This window comes from Hyla sarda, chromosome 3, assembly GCF_029499605.1.
Source record: "Hyla sarda isolate aHylSar1 chromosome 3, aHylSar1.hap1, whole genome shotgun sequence".
NCBI lineage: Eukaryota > Metazoa > Chordata > Amphibia > Anura > Hylidae > Hyla > Hyla sarda.
This window is the reverse complement of record NC_079191.1, coordinates 183,119,061-183,143,282: the sequence shown is the minus strand read 5'-3', so window position 1 is coordinate 183,143,282 and position 24,222 is coordinate 183,119,061. Positions and strand designations below refer to the sequence as shown.

Genomic DNA, 24,222 nt, shown 5'->3' with positions numbered 1-24,222 from the left:
GGCCAGTTGGGCATCCAGTAGTTTACTGGAGGAAAGAAAATAGTGCAAGCACTTTTTTTTTCTCCACTCAACTCCCGTTGTTCTGACGGAATTGCCAATGTTATTCCCAATAGCAGAATCCGACATCAGTGTGAAAGTAGCCTAAACAAATTTTCACTTTGTATTTACTCATCAGGTGTTGCAGCTTTTTTTTAATTTATTTTTTTATTATTATTTAGCTGTGGGGTGTCTACGTTTTTGTTAAAGGGGTTGCTTGGACCCACATTTTTTTGTAAGAAAAGTTTATTTAACTCTGCATTTGCAGTCATAGCTTACAAAACATGCTTCAGTGCATCTGTTCACCAATTTAATATTGTCTTAATATACCATTAATTACTACTCCGTTTTCTGGATGTACTGATGGTTGATTATCATGGCTTTAACTACATAATGCTTGTCACTAATACAATTTCAGTATGCACCAATATTGCATACATATCATTACCTCTATGTTATAGCTTTCAATGCCAATGATGAAGACCTGTCCTCCAGAAGCAGCCCAGATAGTTCCCTCCATCACTAACAAAGTGCGAACAGGTAAAACACCCAAATTTATCAGCTTTGGAGATTCAGTGTTCCAGGATCCATCTAAACAATAAAACAAATCATGTTATTTGTATACAAGGCTTTAATACAATCATTGTGATTTCAACCTCATTGCTACTAAATCTTTTCCCAATCCTTAACCCCTTAGGGGTACTCCGGTGAAAAACTTTTTTTTTTAAATCAACTGGTGCCAGAAAGTTAAACAGATTTGTAAATTACTTCTATTAAAAAAATCTTAATCCTTCCTGTACTTATTAGCTGCTGAATACTACAGCGGAAATTATTTTCTTTTTGAAACACAGAGCTGTCTGCTGATATCATGAGCACATTGCTCTCTGCTGACATCTCTGTCCATTTTAGGAACTGTCCAGAACAGTATATGTTTGCTATGGGGATTTCCTTTTTCTCTGGACAGCTCCTAAAATGGACAGAGCACTGTGCTCATGATGTCAGCAGAGAGCTCTGGGTTTCAAACGGAAAAGAATTTCCACTGTAGTATTCAGCAGCTAATAAGTACAGGAAAGATTAAGATTTTTTTAAATAGAAGTAATTTACAAATCTGTTTAACTTTCTGGCACCAGTTGATTTAAAAAAAAAGTTTTTCACCGGAGTACCCCATTAAGGACCCGGGGTTTTTCCGTTTTTGCATTTTCGTTTTTTCCTCTTTACCTTTAAAAAATCATAACTCTTTCAATTTTGCACCTAAAAATCCATATGATGGCTTATTTTTTGCACCACCAATTCTTACTTTGTAATGACGTCAGTCATTTTACCCCAAAAAACATGGTGAGACAAAATTGAAAGAAAAAAACGCCATTTTGTAACTTTTGGGGGCTTCCGTTTCTACACAGTACATTTTTCGGTAAAAATTCCACCTTCTCTTTATTCTGTAGGTCCACATGATTAAAATGATACCCTACTTATGTAGGTTTGATTTTGTCGTACTTCTGGAAAAAATCATAACTACATGCAGGAAAATTTGTACATTTAAAATTGTCATCTTCTGACCCCTATAACTTTTTTATTTTTCCGCATATTTTTTGCTTCGTGATCTGAAGTTTTTAGCGGTGCAATTTTTGCATTGATAGGACTTATTGATCGCTTTCTATTCATTTTTTCATTATATAAAAAGTGACCAAAAATGCACTATTTCGGACTTTGGAATTTTTTTGCACGTACGCCATTGACCGTGCGGTGTAATTAACTATATATTTTTATAATTCGGACATTTCCGCACGCGGCGATACCACATATGTTTATTTTTATTTACACTGGTTTTTTTTTTTGTGGGAAAAGGGGGGGCGATTCAAACTTTTATTAGGGAAGGTGTTAAATGATCTTTATTCACTTTTTTTTTTTTGCAATGTTATAGCTCCCATAGGGGGCTATAACACTGCACACACTGATCTTTTACATTGATCAGTGGTTTCTCATAGGAAACCACTGATCGATGATTCTGCCGCTTGACTGCTCATGCCTGGATCTCACGGACAGTGTGGAGGCAGGTAGGGACTGTCATGTAAGCTGTTTGGGATGTGAGCTAACCGGCATTGTTTTATTTTCACTTTAGACGCAGCGTTCAAGTTTGAGGATACGCCGTGGCCCCGCGTCATAGAACGGGAGCGGACTCATGACGTACCGGTACGTCATGGCTCCTTAAAGGGGTACTTCGCCCCTAGACATCTTATCCCCTATCCAAAGGATAGGGTATAAGATGTCAGTTCGCCTGGGTCCCGCTGCTGGGGACCCCGGGGATCGCTGCTGCAGCACCCCGCTATCATTACTGCGCAGAGCGAGATCGCTCTGCACGTCATGACGGCTCCGCCCCTTGTGACGTCACAGCCCGCCCCCGTCAATACAAGTCTATGGGAGGGGACGTGGCGGTCGTCACGCCCCCTGCCATAGACTTGCATTAAGGGGACAGGCCGTGATGTCATGAGGGGCGGAGCCATGGCGTCACGCTGCTCAGGACCCTGTATCGCCCGTCATTACGCACAGAGCGAACTCGCTCTGTGCAGTAATGATGGCGGGGTGCCGCAGCGGCGATCCCCGGGGTCCCCAGCAGCGGGACTGTGGCGATCTAACATCTTATCCCCTATCCTTTGGATAGGACATAAGATGCCAGGGGCGGAGTACCCCTTTAAGAGGTTAAGGACCAAGCCCATTTTGACCTTAAAGGGGTACTCCACTGGAAATATTTTTTTTTTAAATCAACTGGTGGCAGAGGTTAGACAGATTTGTAAATTATTTCTATTAAAAAAATCTTAATCCTTCCAGTACTTATCAGCAACTGTATGATCCACAGGAAGTTATTTTCTTTTTTAATTTATTTTCTGTCTGACCACAGTGTTCTCTGCTGACACCTGTGTCCATGTCAGGAACTGTCCAGGGCAGGAGCAAATCCCCATAGAAAACCTCTCCTGCTCTGGACAGTTCCTGACATGTATAGAGGTATCAGCAGAGAGTACTGTGGTCAGGCAGAATTGTACTACAGAGCATAGAACTGGGAGAGAAAAACTCAATTCAACTTGTACAATAAATATATACAGTGGGGCTAAAAAGTATTTAGTCAGCGATCATATCAGCATGGATTTATGAGGGATCGGTCCTGTCAGACTAACCTGATCAGCTTTTATGAGGAGGTGAGCCCCAGACTGGACCAGGGTGAATCACTGGATGTTGTATATCTGGATTTTTCCAAAGCATTTGATACAATTCCACATGAAAGATTGGTGCATAAAATGAGAAGGATGGGGCTGGGGGAGAATGTGTGTAAGTGGGTAAGTAACTGGCTCGGTGATAGGAAACAGAGGGTGGTTATTAATGATACTTATTCTGATTGGGTGACTGTTACTAGTGGGGTACCACAGGGGTCTGTCTTGGGTCCTGTTCTATTTAATATATTCATTAATGACCTTGTAGAGGGGTTGAATAGTAAAGTAGCAATCTTTGCAGATGATAAACACTATAGAGGACAGTGCACTGTTACAAATGGATCTGGATAGGTTGGAGGTTTGGGCTGGGAAGTGGCAGATGAGGTTCAACACTGATAAATGTAAGGTAATCCACATGGGGAAGAAAAATCCGGGCTGGGATTATGTATTAAATGGGAGAACGCTTTGGACAACTGACATGGAAAAGGATTTTGGAGTCTTAGTTAATAGTAAGTATAAAGCCTGATGGGCTGTGTTTGTGCGAGGGGCGGAAGTAATTATCGCTCCCTGCACTTCCAGGTGGGGCTCATTGGGAACAGGTGGGGGCGTGTGTATATAACTTCCCCCTCTCCTACAGGGGCGGAGCACGTGTCGTTTGTGGAATCTCTGCTTCCTGTGGCAGGCTGGTGTTTGAATCTCCCACAAAAATCTTCAGAGCTGCTGCTCACGGTGCGGAGGCCTCGCTGATCATGGGTCTGGGGTGGTGCAGGCGCGGCATCCTGGCAGCTCCGCTGGCTGTCTTATCTGGGGATGCTGTCTCACTCTGATTATAAGGTAATATTGGGCAGGTATGGTTCTGGCTGGCTCTGCCCGCAGCGGTAGTGGGGGCCAGGAGCGGCAAGCAGGTGAGTTAAATCGGTGCTGGGGGTGGTGCGGCCTCAGCATTTCGCGCAGCCCGCTAGCTGCCTCATGGCGACATGTGGACCGCCCGCCACCCACACAACTACAATTGTCTATGCCCTTGGGACAGGTTGCGGCAGCTGCCCAGTCCTCGTTAGGCGGTCCTGTCAGCTTGTCTGCTATCGTTAATCTAAAGTATAGTGTAATGCTCTGCAGAGGGTTGTTTCAATATAAAGTTTGCTGTATACAGTGTGGTGCAATGCTCTGCAAAGAGTCGTTTCAATATAACTTTTGCTGTGTGGTGCGGTGCTCTGCGGGGTATACGGTGCCCTTGCAGTATACGGTACAGTGTAATGCTCTGCAAAGGGTCTCGTTACAATATAACATGTACTGTATAACGGTATAGTGCAGTGCTCTGCAGATGGTCTCGTTACAATATAGTATACATGATATACAGTTATGGTGCAATAATCTACAGATGGTCTCGTTACAATATAGTATACATGATATACAGTTAAGGTGCAATGCTCTGCAGATGGTCTCATTACAATATAGTATACATGATATATATAGTTAAGGTGCAATGCTCTGCAGATGGTCTCATTACAATATAGTATTCATGATATACAGCTATGGTGCTATGCTCTGCAGATGGTCTTGTTACAATATAATATATACTATATACAGTATAGTGCTATACTCTGCAGATGGTCTCATTATAAACAAACTTTATACAGTTAGTGCAATGCCCTGCAGATGGGATGGTTTCAATACAACATATTATATAGGGCATAGTGCAATGCTCTGCAGAGGGTCGTTACAGTTAGCATGTCCAGTGTGGTGCAGTGCTCTGCGAAGGGTCTCGTTGCAACACAGGGTGGCATTTACTGTTTGGTGTGGTGCAATACTCTGCAGAGGATCACGTTGCAGGGTAGCATATGCTGTGTGTGGTGATACAGTGCTCTGTAGACTGTCTTGTTTCAATATAGTATATAGTAGGGTGCAATGCTCTGTAGAGATATAACATAGGCTACATCCAAATAAATCATAGTATACACAGTGTTATTTTCACGATCATGGTATCCATACGGTTCATACGCTTGGTTTATTATGGGCATACACGCATTACTGGTACAAGGTGCACACGAGTAGAGCATCTTCACGGTTTGATAACTCCATGAGTTTCTTATTGTCCGTACTCTCATGGTTAATTCATACGCTTATGGCACACTGCTCGTACGCGCTTAGTATGTATACAGTTTCATGTGCTAATATCATTATATACGGTACATATACTCACTGACGATACATTCACAGCATTTATACTGGGCAAACTCGTTTATGCTGTTCACCTCATGGTTATTCTCTCACTCACTGGTGTTTTACACGGTCCACAAACTTGGCATTAATGCTGTTCACATATTCTTGGCATGTTCACGGTCTTACGTTCTTTCTACCATGTTACGTTCATGGCAATCAAAGACCTCGTTATTATCACTGGTTCATACGCTCAAAGTATCATTCGGTTCATATGTTAATGGTATTTCATACTGGTTACGGCAGTATACTGCCTATAGCAATTATACGGTTCATACACTCATGGCAGTTATAGTGGTCACACTCTCACGGTTCTTAAGTTGTTCACATGTTCACCGCAGGGTTCATACGGTTCATACGCTCATGGCGGTTGTATTGGTTGCACGGTCATGGTTTTGTTGTTCACGTGTTCACCGCATTCATACACGCAGGTTTTATACGCTCATGGCAGTTACATTGGTCATACGGTTATGGTTTTGTTGTTCACACGTTCATCGCATTCATACATGCAGGGTTCATACCCTCATGGCAGTTATATGGGTTACACGGTCATGGTTTTGTTGTTCACGCGTTCACCGCATTCATACACGCAGGTTTCATACACTCCTGGCAGTTACATCGGTCACACGGTTATGGTTTAGTTGTTCACACGTTCATCGCATTCATACACGCAGGGTTCATACGCTCATGGCAGTTATATTGGTTACACGGTCATTGTTTTGTTGTTCACACGTTCATCGCATTCATACATGCCTAGTTCATACGCTCATGGCAGTTATATTGGTTACACGGTCATTGTTTTGTTGTTCACACGTTCACCGCATTCATACATGCAGGGTTCATACACTCATGGCAGTTATATTGGTTACACGGTCATGGTTTTGTTGTTCACATGTTCACCGCATTCATACACGCAGGTTTCCTATGGTTCTCACACATAGTGACATGCTGTTTCGTGCAGTTGTGGCCACGCGCTCATAGCATGTTCACAGCATTATACTGCTCATAGTACTCATACCTCATAGCGTCATACCACATATTAATTCGTAGCACATATGCTCGATGCTTATACTGCACATGTACTTGTAGCGTTTATACTGCACATACACATGGCCTACATCAGGCACATACGCTCTTAGCATTGATATCGCAAGTATACTCATAGCATTATACTGCTCATAGTATCATATCACTATACGCTCATAGCATTTATACCACATACACGCTCGTTGTATTCATACCACAGACATGTTCACGTCATGTATATTGCACATAGAATTGTAGCAATACACTACACGGACATTCGTAGCATTCATTCTGTACATACGATGGTAGTAATTATTATGCTGACACGTTGTAGTACTTATTCTGCGTTACATGTAGCATTCATTCTGTTATGTTATCTGCACTAACATCCATAGCGTTTACTGTACATGGGTAATGGTATTTATTCTGCATGTTCATCCATAGCGTCTACACTACACACATGCTCCCGTAGCTTTTACTGTACGTATGTTTATAGCATTCATTCTGTGTATTCGTGCATAGTCTTTTATACGGAAAGTTCACTCAGGTTTGTCAGGATGTAGCCCTATTGCCTGACTCCTCTTCAGGTTAAGGGGTCAATGTCGGTTGCTACTGACTTGTTCAGAGCAATCGCATTGTTGTTTATTGTCATGTCCTGCAAGTTCTCAGGTCAGATACAACCTCCTCTGTTGTATTTCACGACTAAGTTATCAGTTAGTTATAGAACACATATTCAACTATCCGGCACAGGTACTTGTTCAAGGGTGGTCATCATTTTAGTGGCACTAATCGGCTGTTCAATACCCGGTCACCTGACTCGTTCCTTCAGGGGTTGAATCGCGGTTGTTACTGACTCACATTCAGAGCAACCAATTTCAGGAATAGTCACAATGTTAACCTGTTGCCTGACTCCTCTTCAGGTTAAGGGGTAATGTCGGTTGCTACTGACTCGTATTCAGAGCAATTTTGTCGTTGGTGTATTTGTTATGACCTGACACGTTTTCAGGTCAGATACAACCTCGTCTGTTGTATTTCTCGATTATGTTATTTCGTTATAGTACACAGATTCAACTCTCTGGCATAGTTGCACGTTACGCTCATAGTCTGGTTACGTTCATAGCTTTATTTTGTTGTACTGCACATGGGTAATAGTTTTTCTGCATTTCCATCCTTAGAGTCTACACTACACATATGCTCCCGTAGCTTTACTGTACTCATGTTCATAGCTTTCATACTGCATATTCGTGCATAATGTTTATACGGAAAGGTTATACAGCTTTGTTAGGATGTTGCCCTATTTGCCTGACTCCTTCAGCTTAAGGAGTTAATGTCGGTTGCTACCGACAAATTTTCAGAGCAATTACATTGTGGTTCATTGTCACGACCTGAGACGGTCTCAGGACAGATACAGCCTCCTCCGTGGTATTTCATGACCACGTTATCAGTTACTTATAGTAGACATATTCAACTATCCGGCATAGTTGCACGTTGTCTATCTTTTTAGATATATGTTTACACTTTATTTTCTAGGCATGTATGAGGTACTCATAATGATGTTAGAGCATAAATTCATAACGTTCCTTACGTTTTCACGGTACTTACGCTCCCAGCTTGTGTATGATACATGCACCAGTACACAGCATTTGTTGCATACTACCATACTTGTATGCGGGTAGGTTATGTGCATTCGTTCCTAGTGTTGAATAGCAGTTGCACCTCTGGCTGTACATATATTTACAAGACACGATTACAGTATTCATATGGTGCTTACATTCATTGCAGATATATCGAGCACATATTCTTAAACCTCCTACGTCTGCAGGGGGGGATGCACCACATAGGTTATTGTTAGACATGTCTCAGAGCAATAACATATTGAGTAGCGACTTGTAGTTGGGTATACTGTTAGCAGGTTATGCCGCACATACGGTTAACATGTTTTCATGTGGTGCACACAGGGGAGGTAGATCCTTTGCTTAGGGTATTGGACACAATTGGTCATTTTTGTTACTGACACGCCTTCAGAACAACACGCCAGCTTCATACAGGTATCTTGTCATGAATACTCATGATGTTACCCTGTTGCCTGACTCCTCTTCAGGTTAAAAGGGATAATGCCAGTTGCTACTGACTCGTTTTCAGAGCAATTTTGTCGTGTGTTATATTTGTTATGACCTGACACGTTTTCAGGTCAGATACAACCTCGTCTGTTGTATTTCTCGATGACGTTATAATTTCGTTATAGTACACAGATTCAACTATCTGGCATAACTGCACGTTCTCTTTTAAGGAGGGCCAGCATTTAGTTGCAGATATATTCTGCATTTAATACACAGTTTCATGACTCATTTCTTTAGGATCGGGGATTGAATCATGGTTGCTGCTGTCTCATTTCAGAGCAATTGATTTGACATGGTTATGTAGGTAATCTGACACGTTTCAGATAGTATACAATCTCAATATGGCATTTCACACTTACGTATTTGAGAAAAAAAAAAAGTGGTTTACAAAGACCTGTGACGTTTACAGGCACAATGATTTCACAAAGACCTGTCATGTCTACAGGCTCGATGGTTCCGCGGGGACCTGTGACGGGTTCAGGCACGACGGTGTCACAAAGACCTGTCAGGTCTACAGACATGATGGTTCATCTAAACACTGGTCACGTCTACAGATACGTTGCTCTCGCAGGGAGCTGTCATCTGCAATGGGTCATCACTTCCAAGTCCAGTTGGGTCAGTACAGTGGCTAGTTAGGTATGTCTGTTACAGTCTCAATCAGGTAAGGTGCCTTCGTGAACCTTGTCATGCGACATGACCCACACGATCTATCAGGTAGATAGGTATTTCTTGTCATTTACCTGTCAGTTTAGTTTTTGCCTCTTAAATAGCAGGGGATTGGTGCTTGTCAGACCTGCTATGAAGTTAGCCTTTCTGTGTCCATTTGAAGTAATGTCACAAGTAGGGATGGTGATAGGTATAGTTCAGTTAGTATTTGGCAGGGAAGGTTATTCTCAGGTTGATTCTTTACAGATGGACGTTACTACCACGGTTTCAAAGGTATGGTTACCACCTCTAGTAGTCACTAGTTGGTCAGGGCTACTCTTTCAGCACATTAGGTATAGTCTACTTCGGGTATGTGAAGATTGATGCTGGATGTAGGATGTTTTATTTCAGGAATTGTATTCATCCTAGCATGGTTGCTTTTTGCCCTCTATAGGCGTGCCCTCATTGCGCGGTTATGGCACAACTCAGACCGCTATGCTAGGGTAAGATCTTGTATAGGTATGTAGGCAATCTTTCCTGTCACTAGTACACGTATGGAGCCCCGATCACAAGTATAAAGCCTGATGGGCTGTGTTTGTGCGAGGGGCGGAAGTAATTATCGCTCCCTGCACTTCCAGGTGGGGCTCATTGGGAACAGGTGGGGGCGTGTGTATATAACTTCCCCCTCTCCTACAGGGGCGGAGCACGTGTCGTTTGTGGAACCCTCCCAACCCTCCCTTATCTTATTCCTTCACTATAGTGCATGCGCTCTATAGGCGTGCCCTCATTGCGCGGTTATGGCACAACTCAGACCGCTATGCTAGGGTAAGATCTTGTATAGGTATGTAGGCAATCTTTCCTGTCACTAGTACACGTATGGAGCCCTGATCACAAATGTAGCTATAGTGACCAGTGTCGGGCAGCCGCTGCCAAGGCAAATCAAATCATGGGGTGCATCAATAGGGGCATAGATGCCCACAACAAGGAAATAATTCTACCGCTGTACAAATCACTAGTCAGACCACACGTAGAATACTGTGTACAGTACTGGGCACCAGTGTACAAGAAATATATAGGGGAGCTGGAGAGGGTTCAAAGACGGGCAACCAGAGTAATATGGGGAATAGGAGGACTACAGTACCCAGAAAGATTATCAGAATTAGGGTTATTTAGTTTAGAAAAAAGAAGGCTTAGGGGAGACCTAATAACTATGTATAAATATATCAGGGGACCGCACAGAGATCTCTCCCATGATCTATTTATACCCAGGACTGTATCTATAACAAGGGGGCATCCTCTACGTTTAGAGGTAGAAGGTTTCTACACCAGCACAGACGGGGGTTCTTTACTGTAAGAGCAGTGAGATTGTGGAATTCTCTGCCCGAAGAGGTGGTCATGGGGAACTCTGTGACAGTTCAAAAGGGGTCTGGATGCATTTTTGGAGAGTAATAACATTACAGGTTATGGATTTTAGATTTATAGGGATAGAACATTGATCCAGGGATTTATTCTGACTGCCATTTTGGAGTCGGGAAGGAATTTTCTCCTCTAGTATGAGTTTTTTTTTTTTGCCTTCCTCTGTATCAACTCAGTAGGGACTCATTAGGGATATAGGTTGAACTTGATGGACTTTGGTCTTTTTTCAACCTTATGAACTATGTTACCAATTGTGCAAGTTCTCCCACTTAAAAAGATGAGAGTGGCCTGTAATTTTCATCATAGGTATACTTCAACTATGAGGAGACCTAGTGAGAAAAAAAAAAATCCATAAAATCTAATTTTTAAAGAATTTATTTGCAAATTATGGTGGAAAATAAGTATTTGGTCAATAACAAAAGTTCATCTCAATACTTTGTTATGTACTCTTTGTTGGCAATGACAGAGGTGTGGTTCTGGGATTTTTTCTCACCGTTCTTGTGATCATTTTGATACCACGGGGTGAGACCGCGGGAGATTATTAGTAGTCTTATATGTCTCCCATTTCCTAATAATTGCTCCCACAGTTGATTTCTGCACACCTAGCTGGTTGCCTACTGCAGATTCAGTCTTCCTAGCCTGGTGCAGGTCTACAATTTTGCTTCTGGTGTCCTTCGACAGCTCTTTGGTCTTGGCCATAATGGAGTTTGAAGTGTGACTGTTTGAACTTGGTATCAGTATAAAAGACACCTGTCCACAACCTCAAACAGGTGCCATTAACCCCTTAAGGACCAAGGACGTACTGGTACGTCCTTGGTCCTGCTCCCGTGATATAACGCGGGGTTACACATTAACTCCGCAACATATCGCGGCGCCACGAGCTATTAACCCTTTAGCCGCGTGCTCAGAGCTGAGCCGCGTGGCTAAAAGCGAAAGTGAAACCATGCCGGTTAACTCAGTGGGCTGTTCGGGATAGCCGCGGCGAAATTGCGGCATCCCGAATAGCTTACAGGACAGCGGGAGGGTCCCTACCTGCCTCCTCGCTGTCCGATCGCCGAATGACTGCTCAGTGCCTGAGATCCAGGCATGAGCAGTCAAGCGGCAGAATCATCGATCACTGGTTTCCTATGAGAAACCAGTGATCAATGATGAAGATCAGTGTGTGCAGTGTTATAGGTCCCTATGGGAGCTATAACACTGCAAAAAAAGTGGAAAAAAAAAGTGAATGAATATCATTTAACCCCTCCCCTATTAAAAGTTTGAATCACCCCCCTTTTCCAATAAAAAAAAAAACAGTGTAAATAAAAATAAAAATATATGGTATCACCGCGTGCGGAAATGTCCGAATTATAAAAATATATCATTAATTAAACCGCTCGGTCAATGGCGTGCGCGCAAAAAATTCCAAAGTCCAAAATAGTACATTTTTGGTCACTTTTTATATCATTTAAAAATGAATAAAAAGATCAATAAGTCCTATCAATGCAAAAATCGTACTGTTAAAAACTTCAGATCATGGCGCAAAAAATGAGCCCTCATACCGCCCCATACACGGAATAAAAAAGTTATAGGGGTCAGAAGATGACAATTTTAAACGTATTAATTTTCCTGCATGTAGTTATGATTTTTTCCAGAAGTACGACAAAATCAAACCTATATAAGTAGGGTATCATTTTAATCGTTTTAACCTACAGAATAAAGATAAGGTGTCATTTTTACCGAAAAATGTACTACGTAGAAACGGAAGCCCCCAAAAGTTACAAAACAGCATTTTTTTTTCAATTTTGTCGCACAATGATTTTTTTTTCCGCTTCACCGTAGATTTTTGGGCAAAATGACTGAGGTCATTACAAAGTAGAATTGGTGGCGCAAAAAATAAGCCATAATATGGATTTTTAGGTGCAAAATTGAAAGAGTTATGATTTTTTAAAGGCAAGGAGCAAACAACGAAAATGCAAAAACGGAAAAACACCCGGTCCTTAAGGGGTTAATACAGGTAACGAGTGGAGGATAGAAGAGACTCTTAAAGAAGAAGTTACAGAGGTCTGTGAGAGCCAGAAATCTTGCTTGTTTGTAGGTGACCACATAATTTGCAAATAAATAAAAAAATCAGACAATGTGATATTATAGATTTTTTTTCTCTCATTAGGTCTCTCATAGTTGAGGTATACCTATGATGAAAATTACAGGCCTCTCATCTTTTTGACTAAATACTTTTTTGCCTCACTGTATATTTATTTAAACTACACTGCTAAAAAAAAAAAAAAAAGAAAGGGAACACTTAAACAACACAACGTAACTCCAAGTCAATCACACTTCTGTGAAATCACACTGTCCACTCAGGAAGCAACACTGATTGACAATCAATTGCACATGCTTTGTGCAAATGGAACTGACAACAGGTGGAAATTATAGGCAATTAGCAAGACACCCCCAATACAGGAGTGGTTCTGCTGGTGGTGACCACAGACCCCTTCTCAGTTCCAATACTTCCTGGCAGATGTTTTGGTCACTTTTGAATGCTGGTGGTGCTTTCACTCTAGTGGTAGAATGAGACGGAGTCTACGTAGTCTAGGTAGTGCAGCTCATCCAGGATGTCACATCAATGCATGCTGTGGCAAGAAGGTTTGCTGTGTCTGTCAACGTCCAGAGCATGGAGGTGCTATCAGGAGACAGGCCAGTAGATCAGGAGATGTGAAGGAGGCCGTAGGAGGGCAACAACCCAGCAGCAGGACCACTACCTCCACCTCTGTGCAAGGAGGAGCACTGCCAGAGCCCTGCAAAATGACCTCCAGCAGGCCACAGATGTGCATGTGTCCACTTAAATGGTCAGAAACCGACTCCATGAGGGTGGTATGAGGGCCCGACATCCACAGGTGGGTGTTGTGCTTACAGCCTAACACCCTGCAGGACGTTTGACATTTGCCACTGGCGCCCTGTGCTCTTTACAGATGAAATCAGGTTCACACTGAGCATGTGACAGACTTGACAGAGTCTGCAGACACCGTGGAGAATGTTCAGCTGCCTGCAACATCTTCCAGCATGACTGGTTTGGCGGTGGGTCAGTAATGGTGTGGGGTGGCATTTCTTTGGGGGGGCCACACAGCCCTCCATGTGCTTGCCAGAGGTAGCCTGACTGCCATTAGGTACGGAGATGAGATCCTCAGACCCCTTGTGAGACCAAATACTGGTGCAATTGACCCTGGGTTCCTCGTAATGCTCGACAATGCTAGACCTTATGTGGCTGGAGTGCGTCAGCAGTTCCTGCAAGAAGGCATTGATGCTATGGACTGGCCCACCCGTTCCCCAGACCTGAATACGATTGAGCACATCTGGGACATCATGTCTCGCTCCATCAACCAACGCCACGTTCCACCACAGACTGTCCAGGAGTTGGCGGATGCTTTAGTCCAGCTCTGGGAGGACGTCCCTCAGGAGACCATCTGCCACCTCATCAGGAGCATGCCCAGGCGTTGTAGGGAGGTCATACAGGCACATGGAGGCCACACACTACTGAGCCTCGTTTAGACTTGTTTAAAGAACATTACATCAAAGTTGGATCAGCCTGGAGTGTGGTTTTCTACTTTGATTTTGAGTGTGATTCCATATTCTGACCTCCATGGGTTGATACATTTGATTTCCATTGAGAATTTTTGTGTGATTTTGTTGTCAGCACATTCAACTAAATATGATTAGTTCATTCATTCAGATCTGGGATGTGTTATCTTAGTGTTCCCTTTATTTTTTTGAGCAGTGTATCTATATAGAATGCTAAATCCTACAGAAAAACCTCTCTTTGAAAAGACATATAGTAAGCTTTCCTTTAACCCTACTATGGTGCCCAGCCAAGAGCATGTTCTTATTATTATTTCATCATATTTAAGGAAATACATTCCTTCCTTCCATTGAACAATACAGGTTTCTATTTATACAGTAGATTAAGACAACTAGAGGGCAGTCTTCTTTATATCTGTTACATCGCTAGGGATAGTCAGGACAGACTCCACAAAATGTAATACGAACAGAGCACTACAGAATACTACTTATTTTAAACTTTTAAAGCATCCACTTTTTTTTTTAATAAAAGGAAAAAAAACTTTATAATCTTTGACATAGAAAGGCTGTTGCCCCTTATACAGTCTACTGCACTTTTTCCATAGAATGGCAAGGGTTTCTTATAAAAGTTAGCTAACACCAAATGCCCACAGAGCAAGAATCCCATAGCATCTATGGTAGTGGAACACCCACAGGAGATTAGAGATTACATTACAGTGCTTCTGTTCACATGGTGCATCTATGAACATGGACAGCCATTTTGTTTTTGATTTGCTAACATGAAATGTACAGCTTTCCCTGGCCAGAACAGCTGATGGCTGAAGTATCAAGATCACTTTCTTTGAAAAAAGGAATCTCTTTAAAGGGCTACTTCACTCCTAGACATCTTATACCCTATCCAGGATAAGGGATAAGATGTCTGATCGCAGTGGTCCTGCCGCTGGGACCCCTGCGATCTTTGTGCGGGCTACATGTTGTTCTGAACATTATGTTCAGAAAGCTGGGTTCGGGCAGCCTTGGTCGTGACATCACGCTCCCTCCATTCATGTCTATGGGAAGGGGGCATGACGGAAAAATTTGAAAGACCTTAGTTTGTAGCAAATTGTCAAGTAACATCTCATCTAACTGGCTGCAAAGTTGTCTTCCAAAAGGTAAACAGAAATGTGGTACCTGCAACTGATGCGAATTCTGTCTTACAGGAACTGTGGTTGCTTTAAATAGAACTAAGCTACCACACTAATCACCTTATAAATTGTAGAACTAACTATATTGTATATGCCCTTCTGTGTCCATTTCTTTACAGGCAAAAACAATAAGATCATTATCATTAGAGATTGTGATCATTTTCATTCTGAATTGGTAAAGGGGCCCCGCATTTAATTCAGCCTATCTGGGAAGTGCATGATAGCAACCCTGGTATCCTGAAGTACGCAGACCTCAAAGAGTAAACATTGAAAGAGGAATAGACAGACGATATCATTCCTTCTTTGTTATGTCATAGCAACTGTTGGAGTCTGATGAAGTGCATTCAGCGTGAAACAGCTGTAACTCCTGTTTTCCTTCTGGGCGTCTGCTTGCCTTTAACGTCCTGCCCTATGGAAGATATATTTCAAAACCAGCTTGCTTATTTCATTTTTCTGAGACCTTTTTAAAAATGAATGAAGCGGTCTGATTGGTTGCTATGGGCAACTGCACCACTCTTCCTCTACATTGGTTTTGATAAATCTCCAAAGTTCTTTTGTTGTATTTTTTTTAATAAAGAACTTTGTCTGAAGAACACATCGAGAGTGAGTGCCATAAACTTTATCTAACGCTATGAACATTATATTAGTAAGTTACTTTATTACACTTTTTGACACCATACACTGGTTGTTTCTTTCGCCAGACAATCATAATGGGCAGATTTATTAATAGTGATTTTTGTGCAACCTCTTAGATAATGCTGCCGATTTCTAGTTCTCTTGACCTCGCCCCTTTATGCAGCTTTCTGCTGGTATAGATTCTACAAAAAGGAGAACTTTTGTTGCATGTACAGTCATTGTACAGAAGTAACTATCGCAGAATGGAATTCAAGACCAGTGTAAGGTAGAGTCAATCATTCAATTGAGATCACATATATGCGCTCAAGAAAATGACGCATTTTCATGGCTAACAAAAGAAAATGGAAAACATTTAATTTCTTTACGAGCCATTGCTGGCGTTGTCCCACACTCTGATTTATCAAACCTGTCTAGAGAAAAAGTTGCTGAGTTACCCATAGCAACCAATCAGATGGCTTCTTTCATTTTGCAGAGACCTTGTTAAAAATGAAAGAAGCGATCTGATTGGTTGGTATGGGCAACTCAGCAACTTTTCCTCTGGAAAGGTTTTGATAAATCTCCCCCCCCCCTGTGCACATAAAATGCCATATTTAACCCATCAGAATGAGAGGACGAGTGACTGCAGAGTACACTGTCATTATCCAGCTGGAATAGACTGTGCGGCACCGACATTCAATGTGGTTAGTTGTTGGTGCCATGTGTCTGCAATAAACAGCAAACAGGTCTCTTGTGCAAATGGTGAATGTTATACATTAAAACAGCCACAGATTTCACAGCCAAGAAATTTGACACTATCCCATATCCTGGACCAAAAAACACAATTAACAAGCTAAATTTAGGATCTAAAGAGTAACAATGAAATGTCCTGTTTTATTCACAGAGCAGAAAATCTTTACATTGTATTCTCAAAGCTCCAATGAAAAATCAACACTCTTCTGGATGTAAAGAGCTTTTCTATTTTTATGGAAATTAATGTTATGTGCTAGGCAAAGAAAAGTTCAATACCTTTTTAATATACTTTACAATTCCTCACAGTTTTAAAGATCTCTGCTGTTAGTTTACATCTTGTCTAAAGCAGTAGTAAATGCCCCCTTGAGAACTGATCGGTGGTGACCACCCAATTGTTTATCTAGACCCTCATTAGAATATTGGGCACAGAAACTAAGAGCACCAAATGCTGTTCAGCAGTGGCTCCTGATGGATGATCGCGGCTCACTTTTTAAAATGTTTTATAAGAAGCCACAATCCCTCTTTAAGGGTCTATTCACACGTACAGTATTCTGCGCAGATTTGATGTGCAGGATTTCAAGCTGTATTCAGTCATTCCGTTTACATTGAAATCTGCAACAGAATACTGTACGTGTGAATAGACCATAAAGGCAATAAGTAATGTGGGTTATGGTGCCCTCACTGGGGGAAACATGGCATAGAGACAGAAAATATGTTTTCAGTAGCTTTCCTGTCTCCTGACCTACAGTATATCCCATCTAAGGGACAAACCTCTGAAAATAGTGTGTCTGTCCCTATGTTATGTTAACCTGCATTAGAGGTTCCCTTTAAGATATAGCTACTACTGATATATATAGGCATATAACTAGGAAGAATTGCCATTCAGGAGCCAGGAAGAGCTGGTTGTGTCATTCCTGTAATACAGCTTATGGTGGCCACACATTTGCTTTCCTTGCATTTGAGATGTGAGGATGATTTCAGAAAAGCTGTGAGATTAGGAAGCCTGGTACTATAACAGCTGTTGATTTTACAATGTCCGCCAATGAAATGTAGTGTACTATAGAAATCTGTTCAATATGCCTGCAAACCAGACAATCCCATCAATGGAAAATAGGTCAATGCTTATGAGAACGGACCCTCCAGCTAAACACAGTAGAGCACTGCTTAACAGCCGGCAACCCGCAGGCATTCATGGTAGGGGCAATGCAATGGTTAAGTCAAACAAATTATGACATGAAAGGTTGGTAACTGGTTAAAAAGAATTGGACTTGCTTTTGTTGCATCAGTTACAGAGTTTTGTTCGAAATTATTATGTCATTACTAAAGAATTTTCTGTAAGGCAAATTCAAATTCCTGAAAGAACTATCAGGAGCAGCAAGTCACAGGGCATATCTATAGAAAAACATTTAATAAAAGTTTCTGATCAGACAATACTTCATCAGGAACCAGGAAGTATCGGCGATGTGTGGGGAGCAGAAGCCGTCAAACATAAAAAAGTCATACTCACCTACCTGATCCCCCACAGCTCCAGGTCTAAGACTTTTCCAGCAAAATATAAAAAAATGATGTCCCCCAACAACTCCTTGAATAGTGAAACTTTTTAAAGAGCCTTAAATGTTCACATTTTTGAAGGGCTTATTGTGGACAACTTATATATATTTTTTTATGATGCTATTTTGATGTACATACAACATATGGGAGAGAAGAAATGTGAATGAAAACCCCTACTCTTATTTGGAAAACAATATACATTTTGAATGAGGAAATATGCTTCTCTCTTACAGTTTTTTGTTTTTAGTTTTCATGGCATTAACAATGTGCTGTAAATAAAAATGTTATTTTATGGGTCCTTATAATTACCACATTTATAAAGTATTTATATGTTTCACCAATTTTGCATAATAAAAGCAGTTTTATATTAAGAAAAAAATAAAAACAAATTCAGTGTAATTGTATTCAAAGAACCATAAACATTTTACATTTTGATGATACCATATGAGAAATCATTGTTTATGACAGTTCTCCAGAGGGAGGATGAACAGATATTTTGGATTTATTTTATTATTATTATTATTATTATTATTATTTTTTTGGAACACACCAATGTGTACATTTATTACAGGTAATTATAGCATTACAGTTGCAGTAATCCCCCTTATGTGTATTTTATTCTATTTTCCCATAATAAATCTATGCAAAGAGACTCCTTCTGTAAGCCAATGTAAAAGCACACAAGTGCTGCAGTCTGTAAACACAGAGCACATTTCTATAGCCCCTTGAACACTCTAAAAAATAATGTATAGTTGAGAGGATTTGGAAGAGAGCCCAGTCAGAAAGCAGATCTTCTCACATCTGTGGGGCTGTTCCTTTATATGACCATCACCGAATATGTCCAAAAATGCTGCTCACTCCTCTTTTGAGAGGACTATGCAACTGGCTTACATCACTCCCAAATCCACTTTGGAGAGGATTCTCTAACTTCTTCTAGGTCTACAGCAGATACCTATGGCTAAATAATGTAGAAGTACCAAGCTGGGTACTGCACTTTTTTTTAAATGGGTGCAATCCAGTGAACTTCGTGGGTGGCAGGGAATTCTATGGTGCTGACCAGGACAGAGACAATTCAGGTCGTTAGGTTCAGGTAAAAAGCTTTATTCAGCCAAGATGCAACGCGTTTCACTGCACAAGTGCAGCTTCCTCAGACATGCCTGAGTAAGCTGCGCTTGCGCAGTGAAACTCATTGCATCTTGGCTGAATAAAGCTTTTTACCTGAACCTACCGACCTGAATTGTCTCTGTCCTGGTCAGCACCATAGAATTTTCTGCCACCCACGAAGTTCACTGGATTGCACAAGTTTATATGGGAAGGCTGCAGACGGACAACAAAGAATCCTCCATTCTTCAATACTTGCTAACCATTGTTGTGTATGCCGGTACACAACCGGAGCAGGTAAGAGACCATCTTGACCCCCGCCCCTGTCCGGCATTAGCACGTGTAATCCTCCACAGAGAGTGCCTTTGCTTTGTGTTTTTAGTTTTTTAAATGGGGTAAAAGGTGCCAGAACAGTGAACACAAACATCATTTTGCTCCAAAAAAGTCTTAAAAATGAATGTAGAAACATTTTCCATATACTGTATTCTTATGCAAATAAAACACAAATATACAAATAAACACAGAGTTAAATAAATGTAAGACTACATGCAGCTCCTACGAGGAAAAATTACAGCATACTCTTTATAATTTTAAGGTGATTTGGCATAAAAGAAAGATCTATGATCACTATGGAAAGAATGGTTTGGATTCTACAGTAGAGGAAGCCATGGTTTTGTTTAAAGGAGTATTCCAGGTTTATACATCTTATGATCGCAGAGGTCGAGCCGCCGGGGACCTTTGCGATCTCTGTGCAGCCCCCCGCATTCTGTGCCGGGCGCTGCCTCCGAGACGGGGACGTGGCATCACGTCCACGCTCCCTAGTGATGTCACGCCACACCCCCTCCATTCAAGTCTATGGGAGGAGGCGTCCTCAATAGCAGATTGGCAGGCTTGTTGACATCCGGCACCAGTGCTGATAGGGCTAGGAGCAGTTTTCTCCATTCACTGCATGGTGACCGAGCCTGGTTTTTAAAGCTCAGTTTCACCCTTAAGCAAACAGTGGCTTAGCTGAAGTACCTAGGCATTGTCATTACACTGTGAACGGAGAAAATTGCTTCAGGTCCCATGCACAACATTTGGAAACCTGCAGAACAGCTGACCAGCAGAGGAACCATGTCCTGAGAATAGACCAACAATCATTTTAGCCTGACACACTCCTTTAAATTGATAAAAATATTTCACCAACAAGTGCTTATCACTGAATTTTACCTGCCATTTTTGTGTAGATAGCAAGATTGCCATTCACCAGACCTGCGTACAAATTTCGAGGAGTGCCAGCAAGACTCATGACGGTTGCTTTTTCTGGAGTAAAAAAGTGTTGCAGACGAACCTTTTTTGAGCCTTGGCTACTTTTGTAAACACATATACTAGAGAAAAAAAGGATGGAAAAGGTAAATGTCTGCAGAACCTTTCATAGATAAAAACAAGTGTGCCAGTTTAACAGAGGCTATAGAGGAAGTTGAGTACAATATAAGTAATACAATGCATTTAAAGGAGTACCTGTCAACACACCACATTTTCTAAACTAACACAGATTATCTTCCCTAACTACTCCTGACAGCCCTCCTGCCCTTATAAAAAAAAAATCAGAGCTTTAAAAAGCTGTATATCATACCTTTCCCCTTGCTCACATGGTATGAGCTCCCAGCAGGAGAAAGTGGGCATTCCCCAGCAAACGCAACGTCACTGAAGCCTGCGAGAGCTGTGCCTCACCATGCCCCACACGCACTTCCTGAGTTTGGACTTCTGAAAGTCCAAGTGGAGACCAAACTAACTGTTTGACTTGGGCATGGAACAGAACAGAGCCACCTAGTGCCCGTTTTTTCAATCGCATTAAACAAAGTTAGCATCTTATAATAACATAAGGAACAATATATTAAAAATTTTGTTTGGTGACAGGTACTCTTTAAATATTTTAACTCAACTTCAACAGCGGATTAAAGCTATATGTGAACTGTAATATGAAGTACATAAAAATGAGAGATTGTAAAATCTATCCTGCTACTATTTAGCAGCACTGAATTGCCTTACACTACACCTCTACTGGACACATATCAACTGTTTTTGTAGACACAGAAAAATAATGGCATCCATAGGCAACACAATGAAAACCAAGCCTAAACATATATTATTGAATGGATGATGCAGATCTATCCACCCTTAAACTCTCTTGCATAACATAAGGTTATAGAATTTGCCATGCTACCAGTTAAAATACAATAGTATGCCAAATAAGGTAGCCTGCAGGTGATGGATAGCTGACTGATGGCACCTGTTAAAAGTATCAGTTACAGCCATCCAGTAAAAAGCATACATGTTAACTATATATGTTCTTTTCACATGGGATCCTATAGGTTATGGCATCCATCATACATTTACAGTATAGAATAAGTGAGTACATCATCTTTTCATGTGACAACAGTGAAGAAATTACACTCTGCTACATTGTAAAGTAGTGAGTTCACTGCCTGAAGAGGTTACGGGGTAGGGTTCAGCATGTCAGTGCTCAGACCATAGGCTGCACACTGCATCAAATTGGTCCGGATGGTCGTCTTCAAAAGATAAAGCAAAAAAAAAAAAGCCTGCAACTGTTTACAGAAGACCAGCAGACTAAGGACATGGATTACTGGAAACATGCCCTATAGTCCCAAGAGACCAAGATAAACGTGATCCCTTCGGAGACTGGGCTGTAGGGCAGTATTCCAGTACTCCAACATGATCAACACCCCAAACACACCTCCAATATGACCACTGCATTGTTAAAGAAGCCGAGGGTAAAGGTGGTTGAATGGCCAAGCATGTCTCCACACCTAAACCCTTTTGAGCATCTGTGGGGCATCCTCAAATGGAAGATGGTTGAGCACAAGGGCCCAGATGTATCAAACTGTGTGAGTGAAAAAAAATAGAGTGATTTTCCGAAAGCACCCAATCACAGCTCAGCTATTGAGCCCATGTAAAGTGAAAGCTGAGCTGTGATTGGTTCTTGTGCGAAAATCATTCTATTTTTTTTCTCACACACAGTTTGATAAATCTGGGCCAAGGTCTCTCATCCACCAGCTCTGTGATGTCATCATGGAGGAATGGAAGAGGACTTCAGTGACAACCTGTGAAGCTCTGGGAAACTCCATGCCTAAGAGGCTTAAGACAGTACTGGCCACAATAATGGTGGCCACAAAAAATACTGACACTTTGGGCCTAATTTGTACATTTCCACTAAGGGTTGTACTCAACTTTTGTTGCCAAGATTTAGACATGATTTACTGTGTTAATTATTTTGAGGGGAGAAAAACCTTAAACACCATTATACAGGCTGTGAACTCACTACTTTACATTGTAGCAGAGTATCATTTCTTCAGTGTTGTCACATGAAAAGATAGATTAAAATATTTACAAAAATGTGAGATACTGTCGGGTTCAGAGACATGTTTCCTAAGGACACATCTGTATACATGCATACTTACATGAAACAATATTACATTTGTTACACAAGGTCTTATGCAAATTGGAATCTATAGTTCTTGATAAGATTTGTAGCTACTAATAATACTGGAGTGATGATACAAGACATCTCGCCACAGAGTATTAGTATGCATATTGAAATTAGAAATACAAGTATCTAGGCAACCAGAAAAGTTTACATCCATTTACTTCAAGATCTTACAATTTCTTTAATTAGCCAGAAATCTTTATGTGAAAAGGTAACCAGTCGCATTTACACTGTCCGAGAAACTGCCCCCAGTCCTGTGTACATGTGGTGAACATGTTCTGACCCTATTTGTTTCATGCACTTCATACAATACCACAATTTTAGAAAAATAAATAAAAAATAAATAAAAAAGTTGGAGATCCGACCACTTCCAGTCACAATGGCCGCACCCCTCCCGGTTTATGTCAATTATGCCTGGCTTGGAAGGGTGCAACCACTTTGACTGGAAGTGGCCTCGTCTCCTTCTCCGTGACAAAATACAAGTCATTTGCATATCGTGAGAGAACCGATAACAGTACTTTTATCACATATGAAAAAAGTTTCCGAAATTCTTTCATCACAACTATAAGGAACTGGGGCAGATTGTGAGGCACTACGGATGTGACAGGTTCATCCTTAACAGAATCGTAAAAATGTATTTTAACATTTTACTTTTAGCAAGAATATCTGTAAAGCTACAACATTGCTGACTAGCATATGGCTCCTAAGTTCTCTCCAACTTAAATAACTTACACTTAACACATATCCTGATGGATAACATTTACCTTCCCTCTTCCATGCCCAGGCAAATTGTGGGCACATCTGGTGCTCGGGTAGAATCACACTCGGTATCTGGGACGTCACTTAATAGTTTGTGTTTTTCTTCCTCGGGGACATAAACCATGCAGAGTATGCGTGATTCTACATTGAAACATTCTATCACCTTCGGGCTGCGGTTGTTCAGTGAGACAACAGCGATCTGACCCATCTGATTAGTGCAGCTGCCAATCTATACAGAACACAAAACAAAGAAGAGCCAATGCATGATTACCACAGCATGGCATGGTGAATATTAACCCATTATTTTTTTTAAATTTGCTTTATTGAAAAGTGAAAACAATAAGCAAAACAATCGTCATACAGGATTACCGCAGCACGACAAAGTCCCACAACAGGAACAAGATGTAAAAAAATAAACAATAAACATAACATAAGAATCGAGGGTACAGATAAAAGACATTGTCCTCCTATGTAGGTTCCAGGGTTATTCAAACAGTAGATCACAACGAGGTCTGGAACATACATATAACCGAAACAGTGTTATAGAGTACATCGAA

The 24,222-nt window shown here is 41.3% G+C and overlaps 1 protein-coding gene across 5 annotated transcripts in view; it reads right to left on the bottom strand.

Moving 5' to 3' along the window:
- Positions 1-24,222, bottom strand: part of ARHGEF10 (Rho guanine nucleotide exchange factor 10) — a 203,456-nt gene that overhangs the window by 27,451 nt on the left and 151,783 nt on the right. For all 5 annotated transcript variants that reach the window (XM_056565682.1, XM_056565685.1, XM_056565684.1 and 2 more), the window contains exons 24-26: positions 23,671-23,894; positions 20,629-20,786; positions 485-627 (exon numbers count right to left, since the gene is read on the bottom strand). In XM_056565682.1, the coding sequence (XP_056421657.1) occupies positions 485-627; positions 20,629-20,786; positions 23,671-23,894 (525 nt within the window). The remainder of the gene's footprint in view (positions 1-484; positions 628-20,628; positions 20,787-23,670; positions 23,895-24,222) is intronic.